The 17,591-nt window shown below is 55.8% G+C and overlaps 1 protein-coding gene across 1 annotated transcript in view; it reads left to right on the forward strand.

The window, feature by feature from the left end:
- Positions 1 to 17,591, forward strand: part of MYO7A (myosin VIIA) — a 92,491-nt gene continuing 74,900 nt past the window's right edge. The window contains 4 exon segments of the mRNA XM_089915338.1: positions 1 to 1,027; positions 5,862 to 5,975; positions 9,937 to 10,089; positions 17,252 to 17,436. Of these exon segments, the coding sequence (XP_089771464.1) occupies positions 878 to 1,027; positions 5,862 to 5,975; positions 9,937 to 10,089; positions 17,252 to 17,436 (602 nt within the window). The 5' untranslated portion in view covers positions 1 to 877.

Below are 17,591 nucleotides of genomic sequence, written 5' to 3' on the forward strand. Positions count from 1 at the left end.
GAATAGGAGAAAAGAGGGGAGAGGATAAAGATAAGTAGGGAGAGAGAAGGAGGCAGGTGTAGGAGGAGAGTCACAGGGCCTGGGCATTCCACGCCTTCTGGATGGGACAGTGGCCACTGTGGCTTGCAGCCCAGCATGGACCCAGGCTGGCACCCAGTCCTGTGTGGCTGCCAGGACACAGGAGCCCAGCTTGGCGCCCACTGTGGGGTGAGCTCTGAGCCATTAGGGGTGACTTGCTGTCCTGGGGAACAAGGGGACGCCCCTCCTTTGGGCCTCAGTGCCTCCTCTTTGACCTGGAGATCACCAGCTGGCTGGCCTCAGAGGCTGGGTGAGGACCAGAAGAGACTCTTCCAGGGCTTTCCCCATAAAGTCCCCTCCCAACCTCAAGGCTTTTATCTGCCCTCATTCCCCAGAGGCAGCCAGTGGGCCAGAAAGATCTTTGACGCACCTTCCCTTTAGTCTTAAAAAATTTACGAAGTTTATTTTGTTCCACTCCATAACATCCCCACGTTTCTTTCCGCAGAAAACATACTGATTTTCTCCAAAACTGCGGTCAAGGTGAGGTTCCAGGTGCCTCGTTTTTGCCGAGGCCCCGCATCTCGTTTCCTGGGTGCCGTTCGCAGAGGTCCTGGTGAGGCGGGCCTGGAATCCCCGACGATGTTGGGTGTTGGGGTCGCGCCAGGATGGGAGGGGGCTGGGGCGGCGCGGGCGCCCCCTCCTCGTTCCCGCCAGCGGGCGTCACCTAAGCCGCCGTTGCCATGGGCCCGCGGCAGATGGCCGGGTTTAGGGTTCCCTGGCGGGCGGCGCGCACGGGATTAGGTGAATTAGGGAGCTCGAGACGTGTTGCCACCGTAGCCGCCGCTAGGCCCTCCGCGCCATGGAGCCCCCTGCCCATCCCGCAGACCCCGCCAGCCCCGAGGACGCCGCTGACCCCGGCGACCCTGCCGAGGCGCGCGCCAAGCAGCCGGGCAAGTGGGCGCTGTTGCGTAGCCTGAACCAGGCGTTGAAGACATACGCGGTCCTGCCGGTGAGGCCCGGGTCGGGAGGGGGAGGACGCGCCCCGCGGACCCGGTCCTGGGCCTCGGTTTCCCCGCCTGTCTGGAGCCAGGCGGGCCGCAGGGTCGCAAAGCCCCAGGGTGCACGCACACCTGAGCCCTCTGGTGCCGCGCGGCCCTAGACGCCCGGCGGGAACTTGGCCCCCAGCTGCCCCTGCCTGGGCGCGGAGCTTGTGCAGTTGGAAAACGGGAGGTGGATGGGCCAGCGCTGGGAAGGGGCTTCCCTGCCCTTGCCCGGGTCCAGAGCAGGGGGTGACTCCAGGTGCACGGAGGGGGCTCGGGGAGACGTTTGTGGACTGGCTGACCGGCTGGTAGAAGGAAAGCATGGCCCGCGGGTCCCCTCCTCCACCGAAGATTAGCAACCAGACACTTCCTTGCTCACTGGCGCCCCTGGCAAGTCAGCTGGCCCATCTTTCTCACCTGTGAAAATGGGGCTAATGTAACCAATGTCCCGGAGGGACTATGAGGATAAGTGAGGGTGGGGGGAGTGTCCTGAGACAGACTCCTTTTCATTGCACAAACGGGGACTGAACCTCAGGCCCTGCCCCAGAGGAGGAAAGAGGCATGTAAGGCTAAGGCCCTGCGGGGAGTTGATATTGATCTGATCCTGGGCTCATGCCTAGGAGGGATGGTGGGTGGACAGCAAAGACAACTTCCCTTTGCATGGGTCTCTCATCTTCACAAGCACTGACTCCTTTCCTGTTAAGGTTGTTGAACTCTAAGGCTCAGAGAGACTGAAAGACTTACCCAGAGTCACACAGCGTTAGTGGCAGAACTGGGACCTGAACACAGAACTCTTTACCTTGTGTTCATTGTGGATGTGGGCCAGCTTCCCTGGAGGAAGCCCCCACTAGGGTTGTGGTGTACCCTTGAGAACATTTAGGCAAATCCATCTAGGAACTCACCGTTCTGGGGCTGGGAGCCACTCAAAACTGACAGCAGAGAAGCTGGAACTTGCCCCAGGTTACACAGCCACACAGAGGCAGGTGTCTACACAAATGGAACTTTTGATTCCGGGTGAGGTCCCTAGTGGGGCACCCCTCACAGTGGAGTGGTAGGAATGGGGCCAGATACAGTCATGGGCTGCCTGGAATCCAGCTGTGGGGAGGGGCTGGTGGGGTTAGATCTGAGCCCAGTGCCCCTTTCCTCTCCTCCCCTCTCCTGCCCCTCAAAAAAGTGTCATGTTCTTTTACATCTTCCTTCCTCTGCTCCTTCCTTCGTGCATCCAGGGATTCCTACATCTTCCCTCCTCTGCTCCTTCCTTCGTGCATCCAGCGATTCCTGACCTACCCTGTTTTGGGTTCAGGCTCTGCCCTGCAGATGCTCACAGTCTCGTCAGTCACTGATTTGATGAGTGACTATGGCCAAATCCCTTTCTCACTTTCGGCCTCAGTTTCCTCATCTGTAAAATGGGGACCCTTACAACCCAGCTGCATTCTGATGCCCCAAGTGCTTTCCATGGGACCATGGGAACTGTCCCCCTCAGAGGTTCTCAGGCCCCAGATTCCTCCCTGAAGCCTCTTAGCTGCCATTTTAGCCTCTTTCCTCAAGTTCAGACCAAGAGAAGAGAAAGTTAAGTTGCCACCCTCCTGGTGACAGTCCTTGGCTAGGAGGGTTCTAGACATTTCTGTTTGCTTTGCTGCCCTTAGCTGGAGCTTCCAGTTTGCCTTTTAGGTCCACAAACCATCTCCAGCCAGGGACCCTATCAGTGCTTCCTGTTCTGCTTGCAGAGCTGGGTTCAGGGTGGGGCCCAGGGGATGTAGGGAGAGAGCACTGAATTTGGAGTTTGCCAGGCGTGGGCTTCATTCCCAGCTCTACCACAAAACACCCGTGTGACCTTGGACATGTTTCTTGACCTCTTTGAGGAGATGAAGTAGAGAGAGAATGCCCTGCCTAAGCGTTGTCATAAGGTTCAATGAGACAGTTAATTACAGGGAAGCATGTAAGTCACTACCTGGCCTGTTGCAGGGGTATTGAGTTTGCATAGAGCAATGTCCTGGTGCCACTGCCCGCCACCGCTGGCCTCTGGGAATCAGGTAGTCTCTCTCTTTCTCTCTCTCACACACGAACTCTGTCACATGCTCCCTCTTACCTACTCACACACATGCTCACATACACGCTGTTTCACATTCTGATTCTCTGTCTCACTGAGAGAAGAACTGTTTCTCTATGTTTGGTTCTGGGGAGTCACCAATGGAAGACTCAGACCAGCCCTGCCCTCACGGGGCTGCAGGCTAGCGGGGAATGGACACCCATGGTGATGACCCAGAGTGGTGCTGGCTGTTAAGGGGCAAGTCCAGGGGCCCCGAAGACTGGAGGAGAGCCTGTGTTCTTTACACAGCAGCCAGGGGAAGTTTTGAAAATGTAAATCCATCATGCCATTCTCTCCTGCTTTAAAACCTTCCAGTGGCTACTTGTCCTACTTGAAAGAAAGTCCAACATCTGTCCATGGCTCCCAGGGCCCTGTGTGCCCTGGTGCTGCCCATATCCTCCAAGCGCCCCCTCATCTAGCTCCAACCTGGGCCGGCCCTTACTAGGCCCTCTGCTTTCCCCTCTGTTCACTGCTCTGGCCGCAGGGTCTGGAGTGAAACTGGCCCACAGCGGACTCTCCACAGATATGTACTGAATGAATGAACTAACTCTTTAGGAATTGGGAAGGAGGTAGAAGTTGCGGCAGTGAGGAGGGGCCAGGGAAGAGTTGCTATTTGCTTTGGGTGTCCACTCAGTGGAAAGGTGGGGTGAGATTGGGGGCAGTTGGAACAGAACAGCCTGAGCAGGTGTGTGTCAGGTGGTCCTGGGCTGGCGCTTAGAGAGGGCGAGGAGTGTGGCCGGAAGCACAGCTTGGACTTGGGACTAAAGCAGTCGTGAGGATTAAATGGGAAGCAGTCATGCAGCCTGGGCACACAGTAGATGCTCAGCAAACGCATGAGTTCTCCTCCCATCCCAGATGCTCTCCAATTTTTCTCACTTTCTCTGGGAGACAGCTTGGGTTTGAAGCTAGCCTGTTTCTAACATGTGCTAACCTCCCATGAAGTGAAGGCCCATAATGGCGGCTGTGGCTGAAAAGTAGTTGGTTCTGATGGGAACAGGAGGAGGCTGAAACAGTGAAGAGTTGGCCTTGGGACTCACCAAGCCCACGCCTCACTGAGGCATGTGGAAACTGAAGCTCAAAGAGGTCAGCGATTTACTGGAGGCCAAGTGGGTCCTGGATCCCAGTCTCATATCCCAGAGCTGTTTCCCCTGGGCCATCCCCATGGGCTTATTTCATTGTGAAGCAGTTTTAGCAGCTGCTCTGTTTTTAACTGCCGTTAATAGGAAGTTATATTTTTATTAGGATGTCTAGGTTCTCTTACCCTTCTGGGGAACTTGGGAACCACCCCAAAAAAATACTCTTATTAAGATTAGAATAAGGGCTTCCCTGGTGGCACAGTGGTTGAGAGTCCGCCTGCCAATGCAGGGGACACGGGTTCGTGCCCCGGTCTGGGAGGATCCCACATGCCGCGGAGTGGCTGGGCCCGTGAAACATGGCTGCTGAGCCTGTGTGTCCGGAGCCTGTGCTCTGCAACGGGAGAGACCACAACAGTGAGGGCCCGCATACCGCAAAAAAAAAAAAAAAAAAAAAAAAAAAGATTAGAATAAAATTCAAACTTTTACCTCCAGGCCAATGAGAGTCTATGAGTCCTGAATCTTGCCCATCTCTCTCTCTCATCAGGTCCTGCAACAACCACCTCTTTGCGGTTCCTTCCTGCCTCAGGGCCTTTGCACTTATCATTTCCGCTGCCCAGATTTCTACCCTTGCTCTTTCCTAGCCTGACTGGTTTTCGCCCTTCAGGTCTCAGCTCAGAGGTTTCCTTCATAGAGTGGCTTCTCCGGCGAATGAGTCTCCGGTTGGCCGGCTCTGTCTTTCTCCAGCGTTGGTAGGCTCACTTCCGTCACAGCACTACCGCCATCCCAAGTGACCGTGTACTTGCTCAGTTGTTTGTTTTCTGTCTCCTCCCCACTAGAATGTGGGCTCCATGCTCACTGCTCGATCCCCAGCATTTAGATCCCTCAGTGCCTTGTACCCAGTATGCGCTCAGTACATGCATGTTGAATGCATCAGTGCTGAAAGTGGTTGTTCTAAGTCCATTTTCCGACTCTGGGTTGTAGATTTGGCTTCTGTGAACCCTTACTGAGCGTGTAGTGGGAGCCAGGCCTTTTGCTGAACGCTGCAGGGGACACAAATATAATGCTCCCCTGGCCCCAGATCGGGATGTCCCCACAAGCCAGGAGACTGTGGCTGAGAGCAATGCCCACATACATCATGGGGCCTGGCACAGAGCAGCATCACTGCAGGGAAGTCATAACTGTGACTGTGGGTGTTGACCAAGGAGGTGACAGAGGTTGTTTGAATGTCCTGGGGGTACGCCTCCTTTAGGACAGAGGGGAAGTGTTTCTGCCTGAACTTCAATGAGTCTGCTGTACATGTGTGGGATGTAGCGTCTTGGGGAGAGGTCAGGGCTTTGGACAGGCCTGGGCTTGAAGCTGCCCAGCTGTGTGGTGTTGGCTCTTCCCCTCTCTGAGCCTCTGCTTACTCATTATAAATTGGGGACAGTAACAGCTGCCCCAGAGGAGGGATTGGTGACACTACATCGTGCCCAGCCCAGGGCCTGGCACCATGACTTCCACAGTGCCAGTTCCCTTCTCTTCCCTCTTCTGTGGTTGGCACAAGAGCCTCTGGTGGTGGAGGGGTGGGCACAGGACTGCTTGGAAGGAGTACCCGATCCCCCTCCCTGCTCACCTGGCCTGGGCCTCTCTCACCCACAGGGGGACTATGTCTGGATGGACCTGAGATCCGGGCAGGAGTTTGATGTGCCCATCGGGGCAGTGGTGAAGCTCTGTGACTCTGGGCAGATCCAGGTGCTGGATGATGAAGGCAATGTGAGTAGCCCGCGGCCACCCCGCCCCCAGGCCTTGGGGGGGACACAGGCTGACAGGTGACCTGCCTCAGGGGGATGGAGGCAGTGCCTGTGCCCCGCTTCTGCCTCTCAGAACCCCCTTCCCCCATGGAGCTTTCCCCATCACCCCCATGGGAGGGAGCCTCCCCTTCTGCCCCAGGCTACCTGTTCTAGTTCCACCAGCACTTCAGTCCATTCTGCCTGGTATTAGAAATGTGTGTCTGTGTGGGCATACCGGTGTGTACAGTGGGGCAGGGGGTGGCACCGGGCTGGGAGCTCCTCAGGTACAGGGGTGCTTTCGGGTCAGACAGACTGGATTCAAATCCCATCCTGCCCACTTGCTAGCTATGCAACCTTGGCCAAATCTCTTTCCCTCCTGAACCCTCACAGGGTTATTGATTCATACTTGAGATCACACGTGAACGCCTCAGAGGAGGGTGAGGGGGTCTGAAAACGCCCGCTCTCGTCCTGTGGGGTTACGGCATCACACGAATTCACGGTCCACCCTGACGCTGCCCTGGAATTAGTCTAACATTTTAATGCTTTCTCTCTTGTGGCCCTGAAGAAAAGGGTCACAGGAAGTGTACGTTTGATAGACAGTGAGAGCGGGGCCTTGGGGAGGGAAGAAAAGGTCTTAAGTCAGGGTCCTGCCTTAGAGAAGGTGGCCCTGATGAGGGCCCAGAGGGGAAGCCTGGGAACTCTGGACATGTGTGCATGTGCATGGCATGTGTGTATGTGGCAGGGGCACATGTACAGCTTAGTGGGGACATGGAGGACCAGAGAGATTAGGTTCCACCGTAATCTGGGTTGTGCCTGATGCTGTGGCCGGCACTGCGGGCATAGAGACAGTCCCCATCTTAACCTCTTAGTTTGATGGGGGTGAAAGAGGGTGCAGTGACTTGGAGAAGAAGGCTCTGTTGAGGGCCAGGGGAGGGCTCAGGACGCTGGAGGCCTGGTACTGAACGTGGAGGAGGCAGGGGCATCACTGTTATCCTTGCAGCCCCCAGGGATACCCGCCTTGGGGTTTGCAAAGCCCTTTGACCGAAGTTCTATCTTTAGGTCCTCACAGTGTCTGTGAAAGGCAGGGAGGACAGCAACTGTTACCCCAAAGTGAAACTGGAGTCCAGAGAGGGACCCTCAGGACGAGTCACACAGCTAGTGAATGATGGTGCTGGGGTCAGGATCCGGGACTTCTGGGTTCTGTGTGGGAGTTTCCTCTCCCAGCATCTCAGGGGCAGCTTTAGAGCTCAGGTTCTGTTAACCACACTTTTGTCCCCTGAGCTTTTAGAAATGGAATGCCTGCAATGTCATTCCAGAGGCTCCAGTTCCAGGGCCTTCTAGGAAGCCCCTGTGAGGTTGCAGCCTCAGAAGGGGGACACAGATTTGGCTGGCAGCACACACAGGTCCACAAGCTAGCCTGGACCCCCCGGGTGGGGCCCAGGGACTCTGCCTGCAGGCTTGAGTTTCATCTGGGTCATGTTGCATGTCAGATGGTGTCCCATAACTGTGTCACCGGATCCCAGAGGTCCCCTCCCACTTGCCCCCTGAGAACGGGGGCTGCAGAAGGGGGAGGGATGTGGCTGGCTGGCTGGGAGCAGGTTAGGGGGCTGGGTTTGCTTCAGTGGCATTGGGCCCCTAGCGGCTTCTGGTCTCCCCTTTCACCAGCCTTTCCTACTCCCACTCCCTCCCCACACCCCACCTCCAGGCCATCATCTTTGACCCCTCTGTCTGCCCACAGACTCCCTCAGCTTGAGGGCAGGGACCAGGTGAATCACATCTGGTTCCCCAGAGCACAACAGAAGGTCTCCCAGAGAAGGTCCTCTGTAAAGACCTGCTGAATGAATGGAAGGTCATGGTTCCGTCCTCACTGGAGTCCTAAGGCTCTGCTTTTGTCCAAGCTGTCCTCATTGGCAGATGTACCCCTCCTTCCCTTCCTCTACAGAGCACGTGGTCCTCGCCTGTCTGAGCTCAGTGCCAGGCCAGCTCTTTCCCAAATGTGCCCCCAGGCCCTAGAATTGGCCACGTTCCCTCTCTGTCTCTCGCTGGTATGCCTTCAGGACCAGGCCTCAGTTTCTGCCCTGGTTACACTTTGATCTGTGCTGTAGGTGTCTGTGGACGTTGACCTGAGCGCTGCTGACCTCAGCCGGGCAACCTTCCATGCAGGAAAGGGGCGGGGAAAGGCTCAGCTCTGCCCTCTAACTGAGCTCGCCACTTTACCTCTCCAATGTGACTCCTCACTGTAAAACGGGACTGGTAATTCCATGACGAGCTGTTAAGAGAAACAAATGAGAACATACATCTCTTTTGCAACAAAAACTGGAAAACATTAAAGTGATAATACCCAGCACTGGTTGAGCAATTATCAGGCACCAGTGCTTTTTAGACCTGGCAGGAGTGAAACAGAGGTTGGCCATTATTGTGTCAATTAACCCTCCCAACATCTCCAAGAAAAAGGGATTGTTAATCGCATTCCCATTTCATAGATGAGGTTGTAGAGGTTCAGGAAAGCAAAGTGATGTGCACAGGGCTACAGGTCTTACAGTGGCTGAGCCACCTCTTAACTCTGTGCGGAAGTGTCTTGGGGAGGAATTATGGGACCAGAGGCTGGGGTCGAGCAGGGAAGGCAGACAGCCTGCCCAACGTCCTCTCCCCTCTGGCCCATTCCAGGGCTTAGGACCGAGTCAGGGAAAGGGAATTTTCCAATTGGATCAGCTTTTATCAAGAAATAGGGTGGGAGAGAGGAATGTTCCACACGGGATTGGAAAGTCGGCAGGTTCTTTGATCTCACCACCAGGCGCATTCATGTCAGGGCTGTCTGAGGGCCTGACCTGGAATGTAATGCCCTGGCCCAGGAGGTGCCATGAAATGCCAGGGAAACTGGAGTCATGAGCAATCTCTGGCCTGCCCCTCACCTCTCTGAGGGCCGTGGTCCTCTGATCCTATTTTCTCATGTGATGTGAGGGGGCTGCAATAGGGGACTTCTGAGGTCTCTCCATGACTAGGACTCTGCTTTTAATTCAGACTGGTTCCTAGTAGTCCCCAGCCGGCCATCTGTCTCATCGGGGATCCCCTGCCACGTCATTTGTGCCTGGCCCCTATATGAGGCACTGTGAACCAGGCGTATAGCAGACATGGAACCAGCCTTGGGGAAAATTGAGGGGTCAGGGCCAGAACTGCGCTCCGACAGTGGCAGTGACCATTGCCTTGCAATGGGAGACCTAGGGTATGTGGGAGCCCAGAGGAGGCATCGACCCCAGCCTGGGGAACCAGTCAGCTTTCTGCCTGGTCCTGAGGCTCCCAGGGTTCCAGCCTTTGGGAACAAGGAGGGGGCCCCAGAGGGCTTTGGAGGCTTGACTCAGGTTGTAGCCACACTGCAGAGCACAGGAGAGATTCTCACTTCTCTGAGAAGCTGGGGCTGTGAGTAGAGGGTGCTGGAGACCACCTGGGGGAGGTCAGAGGAAACCACGGCTTCACAAACGTGTTGAAAGAACAAAGGCCATTGCCCAGATGTGCAACCATCTGCCCCCCGTGGCAGCAGGAAATATTGCACTATCTGAATAATTCTTGTGCCTTCGTTTATAGGAGTTTGGATTTGAAGCCAACTCTGTCTAACTCCAGTGATTACACTTTCCACTCCATCCTGTAAGGTGACTGGAGAGACTAATCCCCTTTATGACAACCATGAGGTAGGGCCAAAATCCCTGCCATGCCCACCTCTTAGGTCTGCAGAGAGAATCCCCTAAGAGGAGGAAGAGTGGTCCATGAAGGGTAGGGGTGGGCGCTAACATCCTCATAGATGTTAGAAATGATAGTGTTTGGCCGCAGGAGAGGCCCTTACGGGGTCACAGGTACCCGGGGTTCCCGTCCCTCCCGGGACTCTTCTCTAGCAAAGTGCAGCCAGGAGGACGCAACTAGCTTACGTTAGCCACTGTGCCTCCCCGCAGGAACACTGGATCTCCCCGCAGAATGCCAGGCACATCAAGCCCATGCACCCCACGTCGGTCCACGGCGTGGAGGACATGATCCGCTTGGGGGACCTCAACGAAGCTGGCATCCTGCGCAACCTGCTCATTAGATACCGAGACCATCTCATCTACGTGAGTGCCGCCCCGCCTGCCAGCAGCCCCGCCACTTTCAGTCCCTCTGACTTGCAGCCAGCCCCGCCCAGCCTCTGCAGCTGGCCACTGGGGACCAGGGACTCAGCCCATGCCCACAGCCGCTCGGGTCTGTGGCTCATCCTCTCTTTTGGGCTGTGGCTTGTGTGGTCTGTGATTGGAGAACGGGGAGGTTTTTTTCCAAAGGTTCATGTGCCTCCGTAGGGCTGAAACCGCCAGGAGGCCAGACCAGGGAGGGGACGGTGACAGGCTCAGTGCTTTGCCCAGAGATGGGGGATCTGCTGCTCTCCCTGGGTTTGCTGTGGGGTCAGGACCTGCCACGGGTCCTCAAGGTCAAGAGGGGATGGGTTGGAAGTCTGTGTCCTCTTGAAGGGGATGGAGGATGGACATGCTCCTTGATTCCCCAAACCCTTGAAATTAGAACCAGTCATACACACACCCACACACTTCCCCACCTTGAAACTCAAGAGGACAAATAAAGAGCATCTCACTCAGCCAGGAGTGAGCTGATCCCAAGAGGTGAGCTGAGAGACCATGAGAACAAGAAGGGCCCATCAAGATCATTCAGTCTAGAGATTCTCACACTTTCTGGCCTCAGGAATGCTTTATGTTCTTAAAAATTATTGAAGACCTCAAAGAGCTTTTGTTTATGTGGGTTGTATCTATTGATATTTAACATATTAGAAATTTAACTGAGACATTTAAAAGTAACCACAAAAAATCCATTACAGGATAATGTATTTTTATGAAAAATAACTATATTTGCCAACATAAAACAATTAGTAAGAAGAGGGGCATTGTTTTACTTTTTTTTCAAATATTTTTAGTATCTGACTTAATAGAAGACAACCCGATTCCCGTATCTGCTTTACATCCAGACTGATGTGATATTGTTTTGGCTGAAGTGTATGAAGAAAATCTGTCCTCACAGATATGGAGGTGGAAAAGACAAGACCTTATGGACTTCCTGAAAGGGTCTCTGGGACCCTCAGGGGTCTTTGGACCACACTCTGAGAACTGCTGACCTAGTCCCATTTTACAGACAGGGAAACTTAGGCTCTATAAGGCTTAGCCAGGCCCAGAGCTGTGTGCCCAAGCAGCTCAGGGGTGAAGGAAGCTGTGGGTGTACAACAAGGAGAGAGCAGGAGGGAGCCCCCTGAGCCAGGTCCCCAGGCTGGGCATGCTCAGGGGAGGCGTGGGGTGATAAGTGCCTGAGAGATGTGCGGAGCTGGTTCCGCAGGGTCTGTAGGAGTGAGGTCTCACTCCCAGGTCACTTCCTGACCGCTGGTGGAGATGGCGTTCAGGAAGGGGCACTTCATGAACAGAAGGCCTGAGGCAGGGCCGTGCCAAGTGAGTGATTTGTCAGGACTGTGAAGGGGAGCCAGGGAGACAGAGCTGGGAGAGTCTGAGGGAACCTGAGGAAGCACAACAAGGAACTCTCGGGCCCTCAGAAGTCCTGGAATTGTGGTCCCTCAGCTGCTCGGGAGGCCCTCTGCCAGCCTCCCCACTCTGGGTCCTCCTGTAGCTTTGAGCTGCCAAGAAGAGGCTGAGCTTGGGCCCTTGACGTACGTTGATTGCATTGGCACAGCAAGCAGCTTTCTCAGGGAGACCCTTAGTACCGACAAAGCCCCTCTCACTCCTTTCCTCACCCAGGGGGCAGGGCGCAGTGGCACCTCCAGATGTGAGCAGTGTCACCTAGACAATGGTGGGGGGGAGCTAGGACTTGAGCCCAGGCCAGAGATATCCCATGGGACCCACTGGCGTCTGCACCCCAGTTCTTGGCGGTTCCCTCCTCCCTCCTCTCTCTGGACAGCAGGTGGACACAGGATGGTCCAGGGGCTCTCCGTGGCCAATCACCCAGGCCTGGGTGGAGGCTGACACTTGGGTCTGGAGGTGAGTGGGAGCCTGCCTACTTGCCTGCCCAGGGAGACCACTGCAGAACTGACGTCCTGACACAATCTCCTTTCGGGGGTGAGCATCACAGGGGGGAGCTGAGTGAGGTGGGAGTTGTTTCCACCAGGGGCCCCGCGGACAATGTCTAAGAATAATTCAGAGGCATGTAGTTGGTTATTTTGCGTGTAGTTTAGTGATTCTGCCGGCAAACTGGTTCTTTGTAAGTGAGGGAGTCGGTTGGTAGACTGAATCAAAGAACAAAGGCAAACACAGGATTCAAAAGGGAGAGAGGAGGACAAAACTTCAGACAGTCCAAGATCAGTGAATCTTGTTTGTGAAATTTTGAGGGTAGACTGGCAGCCGGCAGAGAAATCAGCCTGAACATTAGGCCTTACCTAGGTTGACTGGGATCAAAGAAAAGAATTCTAGAGGTTTGTGGATTCTCCAGAGAACGCTGAGATCTGTACCATTTACCTCATTAGAAGTTTCACTAGTAGCCTTTCTGACTGATTTTTGGGTGAGGGTGGGAGGGCATGGGGGTGGAGCCCACACGAGGTGTCTGAGCTATCTTTCTCCTTCAGAGACTCATGGCTGGAAGTCAAGTCGTGGCGCCTGGAAGGTGCCCAGCTTGGATAGTCTGTGGGCCTGAGATGCTGGGTGTCTGCTGGTCTGGGGAGCTGTGCTCCACAATTGTAGGGCTCAATAGTCAGCTCAAATGACTCTCCGACTCTATGATTCTGTGACTGGGTGCGTGAAGTAGGATTAGAGCAGGGCTTTGAAGAAGCAGCCAGGCCATTTTCCCACCCAGAAACCATACCTGTCCCTAACCATGGCAACCCCTGGTCACTTCATGGCTTGGGTTACCCTGGGCACACCCCCATGCACCCAGGATTTCCTCAGATTACCACGGCCACTCACAGCCTTTGGCCCGGAGGACGCTCTGTCCCTGACTGTCTGCCCAGGGCTTGCCTGCTCCAGCTGGCCTGGCCCCAGGTGCGTGAGGGACAGCACCCCAGGGCCGTAAGTCAGCCCGAGGCACCCTACATGGAGCAGAGCCTTCAGAGGACACCTAGCAACCCCTCACTGGGTGGTCCCAGAGGCCAGGGGTCGTCCCTGGGTCTTGCGGGCGACAGGTGGCAGGGCTGATGCTGAACATGGGCTGGAGCCCTGGTCTGGGGGCTGGGGGGCCTGGATCCAGGTCTTGACAGGTTGCCTTTAGGGAGTCCCTACCCATTTCTGGTCTCAGCCGTCCCTTTGGCACAATGGGGTGGGTGCCTCTGTGACACTGGGAAGGTGTATGTGTCTAAGATGTATGTCTTGGTCTCCATGGTCTGCTAAGGGAGAGGCCCCAGGGCTAGCAGGCCCGGAGGCTTCCTGGAGGAGGTGGATTCCTACCATATCACCTGGGGTGTGTCTCTGGCCCAAGAGAGGCTCCTTGATCTCCACCTGGGGACTTGGGGGCCCCTAGGGACCTGTGTGCTGTGTCCTTGGCTTGGGAATAATCCTTCTCTCTTCCCTACTCCAGCGCATGGGCCCACAGGGCAGGCTTTATTACTGGAGAAGAGGCCTGTGCTGGGTAGTTGGACATTAACTCTCTGCTGACCATGAACCCTTGGAGAGACAGAGCCAGAGGGCCTCAGGGAGCAGCGCCTAGAACCTCAGGGGACGGATGGGTGCTAAGGCCCAGAGAAAAGCAGGATGGGCCTGGGTCTCATTGTCAGCCGTGGCCAAGCCCCTCACTTCTTTTACCTCCCCCACTGCCAGCTCTGCAGTCTCACAGGTGAATTCCTGGGATTTGGGGGAGCCCAGGTGGGGAGGCGAGAGCTGGGGTTCTGGTGCCAGGGTCCCTCCTTCATCCCACTCCCTGCTTATCTGCTGTGCAACCTTGGCAAGTCCCGCCCCTTCTCAGGCTCAGTTCTCCCATCTGAGAAGGGGTGTCATGACTACACCTCACAGGGGCCTTCTGACAATACAGAGAGAGATGGCCTGGAAGCTGCAAGTCCTGCGCCCGACAGGGATCTTCCTGGCAGGTGGTGTGTCCTTGTTCTGCTGGGCCGGGTCCTCTCGCTGAAGGAAAAGGCTTCATTTTTATTATTTAGTTTGAAATGGGTATATGTGCTACAGATTGGAAAATATTCCTTCTGCTACAGAGATGACCACTGCTACTCACTTCTTATCTAGCCTCTAAGAGAAAGACTATATATATATGATATATATGATATTAAATTATATATATATATATAATTAAAAATTTTTTCTACACAAATGATAGCATTTCTCCTCACACTTGTGTGCTTTTTCCACTAGCCCCAGCCCGGGCCATCCTTCCTGTCAGCGTAGGCAGGCCCGCCGCAGTGTTGCTGACAGGCCTGTTCCCTCAGCTCCTTTTCTTGCTCTTTCCTGTGGACAGCAGTGAATTTCTTCTCCATCCATTAATTTAGTGACTCATTCGTTCACTTGCCAAACATTTGCTGAGCGTGTCTTACGCACCATGCACAGTATTGGGCCCCAGGTAGAGAGAGGAGTGAGGCTGGGGGGCAGAGGCCTTGAACCAGAATTATGGAGGAGTCGGGGGCCAAGTGAAGGGGACCATGGAGGCTGTGATGGGTCACACAGGAGGGTGCCTGGCTTCCTGCGGGGGGAGCGCTCATCTCCGTTTGGACCTGAAGGATGAGCAGGCATTAGCTGGGTGAGGGGGCAGGGGATGGAGCTTGGTGCTTTTAACAGAAGGTTTAATATGGAGGGAGCCTCTGGCTGTGGGATGCAGCTAACGAGGGCCAGGGCTCGGAGGTCTTGTGGGCAGGGGAAGGATACTGACTTTGTCCTGAGGCCATGGGGAATCTCCTGAGGGTTTTCAGGAGGGGGATGACACAGTCAGATTTTCAGAGCTGACTCTGGTTCCCAGTGGACGACAGATTGTAGGGGCCAGTGTGGAAGCTGGGAGCCCAGAGGGGAGGCGCCTGGCCAGGGAGGTGGCCGTGCCCACGGAGTGAAGTGCATTGTTATGAAGGAGAGGGAGGCCTCCCGGCGTCCCGCCCTGGTGAAGGTCCGCCCTGGTGAAGGTCCACGGTGAAGGTCGGCGGTGAAGGTCGGCTGTGAAGGTCAGCCGTGAAGGATGGTGGTGGTGCTATTGGCCGAGCCGGGAGGCAGAGGAGGAGCAGGGTTGAGGGGACAGTGAGCTCCCGTCCGGACAGGCTGGTGGACATCAGGTGGGGGAGGGGGCTGAGGGGTCTAGTGCTCAGGAGGGCCCTCTGGGCTGTGGGCAGAGTAGACAGGGCCATGGGAGCTGTGAGGGGGAGAAGAGGGTCCAGGCCCAGCCCCTGGAAGGCTGCTTGTGGCATCTCAGCGTTCCCTTTGCCCTGTGCTTGGTCTGTCCTCAGGGCCACCTCGGTCTGGCTCTGACTCTCCCCCGTCGATCGGTTCATTGGGTCTGAAATAGTGTCTCTGCCTCCTGCGTCTGTAGCTGCTATGCGTTCTCCCCAGCTGCCAGGGTGACCTTTTCCCAGCAATCCTCCCAAGTGTCCTGTCCTTTTATGCCTCTGTGCTTGATCCCCACTGACGAGCCCTCCACTCCCCCATTCCCCGCCACCACCACCCCCCACCCCCCAACCCCCCCCACCCCCCACCCCCCCCCCCCCCCCACCCCCCCCACACCCCCCCCACCCCCCCCACCCCCCCCACCCCCCGCCCCCGGCCAATCTCAAGGAATCCGTGTGCTTGGTGCGAGCTGCCAGGGCCCCAGGCTCTCCCTCCCTGCCACCCAGCGTGTGGCTGTCAGACTCCCCACGCCTCAGGGAAGGGTTCTTGAATGACAGCACGGAGCCTAGCTGGCCCGAGGCCACATGAGGATGATCACGGGCCAGGTCCTTGAGCATCGCTTTGTTAGGGAAGTATTCAGAAGAAAGGAAGGGAGCATTTGTGGACAGCTGACTCTATACCAGACACCTGTCAAAGGTTGTGCCCTTTGGTCTCTATGACAGCCCTGGGAGGTGGGTGTTAACCATCTCCCTTTTACAGATGAGCAAACTGAAGCTTAGAGAAGCAAAGGGATCTGCCAAAGGGATGTTCCTTGTGGCTGTCTCTCCTACCTGGTTACCAGAGTCTAGCTGGTAGGAAGAGCCAAGGGGAGAGGAGAGTCCACTGGGGCCCAAAGGGACAATGTCTGGCAGGAGAGAAGCCTGGGTCTGGGGCGCTCAGCCCAGGGCAGCTTTGCATGGCCACACCTGCCCCCGGGGTGGGCACTTGCCCTGGCATGCGGTGCTGGCAGCAGCGCCTTCCCTGCACGGCCACCTTGGGCTGAGGCTGCTAGGGCGTGACTGGGGCTCTGGTATGATGCACTGGGCCCTGGGTGGGAGGGGATGGGCAGAGCTGTCGCCTCCCCTGCACAGTCACATCTTTCTTCAACCCCTCCGGGCCCAGATGTCAATAGATCCATCACCATTTATAAGCTGGGCCTGACCTTTCTGAGTTGGAGTGGGGAGAGGTGGGGAGGGAAGGAGAAGTAACCCCTGAGGGCCTCCCTGTGTCCTGGTGGCAGGAGGGCCAGGTCTTGTGTCCCCTGTGTAGTAGGGCCCACAGCAGGAAATTTTGCACATACGTGCCCTAACAGAGGAGCCCGAGGAGAGAAAGCCCCCAGAAGGCTCTCTGAGGTGCGTCTGGCCTGTGTGTCCCCACTGCCCGGGATGGCTGGAGGCGCTCTGTCCCCCAGAGCACAGGGGCAGTGCTGCAGAGACTGGGGCCCACCCAGCCCCTTTAGCTCTTTATGGCTTCATTCCACTCCCCCCTCACCAACCCAACTCCTCCACTCTGGGAAGGTCCAGTTTGTGAATTTTACTCTGAAAGTTTGGGATGCAGGGTTTGGAGGCAAAAGTGGGAGCCAGCATTTGAGAATTACCTACAGTGTGCTATAAATTTTAAAGTCCACCATCTTCTTTCATAAAGTTATATTCTGCCCATTTTACGGATAAAGATAAGGAAATTGAGGCTTTGAGACCCGCCTTCCCTCCCTCCCCACTTCCTCCCTCCTTTCATCAAATGTCTCTGAGAACTTACTGTGAGCCCGACCCAATGCTAATCTGAAGGCCTCACCCCCAGCTCATAGGGTGGTAGGATTCTGACCCCAGATCCATGGGACTCCAAAGCCAGTGCTGTCCCTTCCAGAGGGACGGAGCAGGGCAGAGCCTGAGAGCTTTCTAGAGTCAGAGCCTCCCACATGGGAAGGAGTGAACTCCCTGTTCCTTGTTGCCCACAGACCTACACGGGCTCCATCCTGGTGGCTGTGAACCCCTACCAGCTGCTCTCTATCTACTCGCCAGAACACATCCGCCAGTACACCAACAAGAAGATTGGGGAGATGCCCCCACATATCTTTGCCATTGCTGACAATTGCTACTTCAACATGAAGCGCAACAGCCGTGACCAGTGCTGTATCATCAGGTGGGCGGCCCAGGACCAGCATGGAGCTCCAGGCTTGGCCCCTAGAACTCCTGCTCTGTGCTCCCGCTAATGCCTCATAATATAGAGAATCACCTCCCCTTTCCCAGGCCTTATACCTCTATTAATGCTACCATAGCTCATGTTAACTTTTGAGA

This window comes from Delphinapterus leucas, chromosome 7 (assembly GCF_059928025.1).
Source record: "Delphinapterus leucas isolate spDelLeu-1000000601 "Yukka" chromosome 7, BTC_Dleu_Yukka2, whole genome shotgun sequence".
Lineage (NCBI taxonomy): Eukaryota > Metazoa > Chordata > Mammalia > Artiodactyla > Monodontidae > Delphinapterus > Delphinapterus leucas.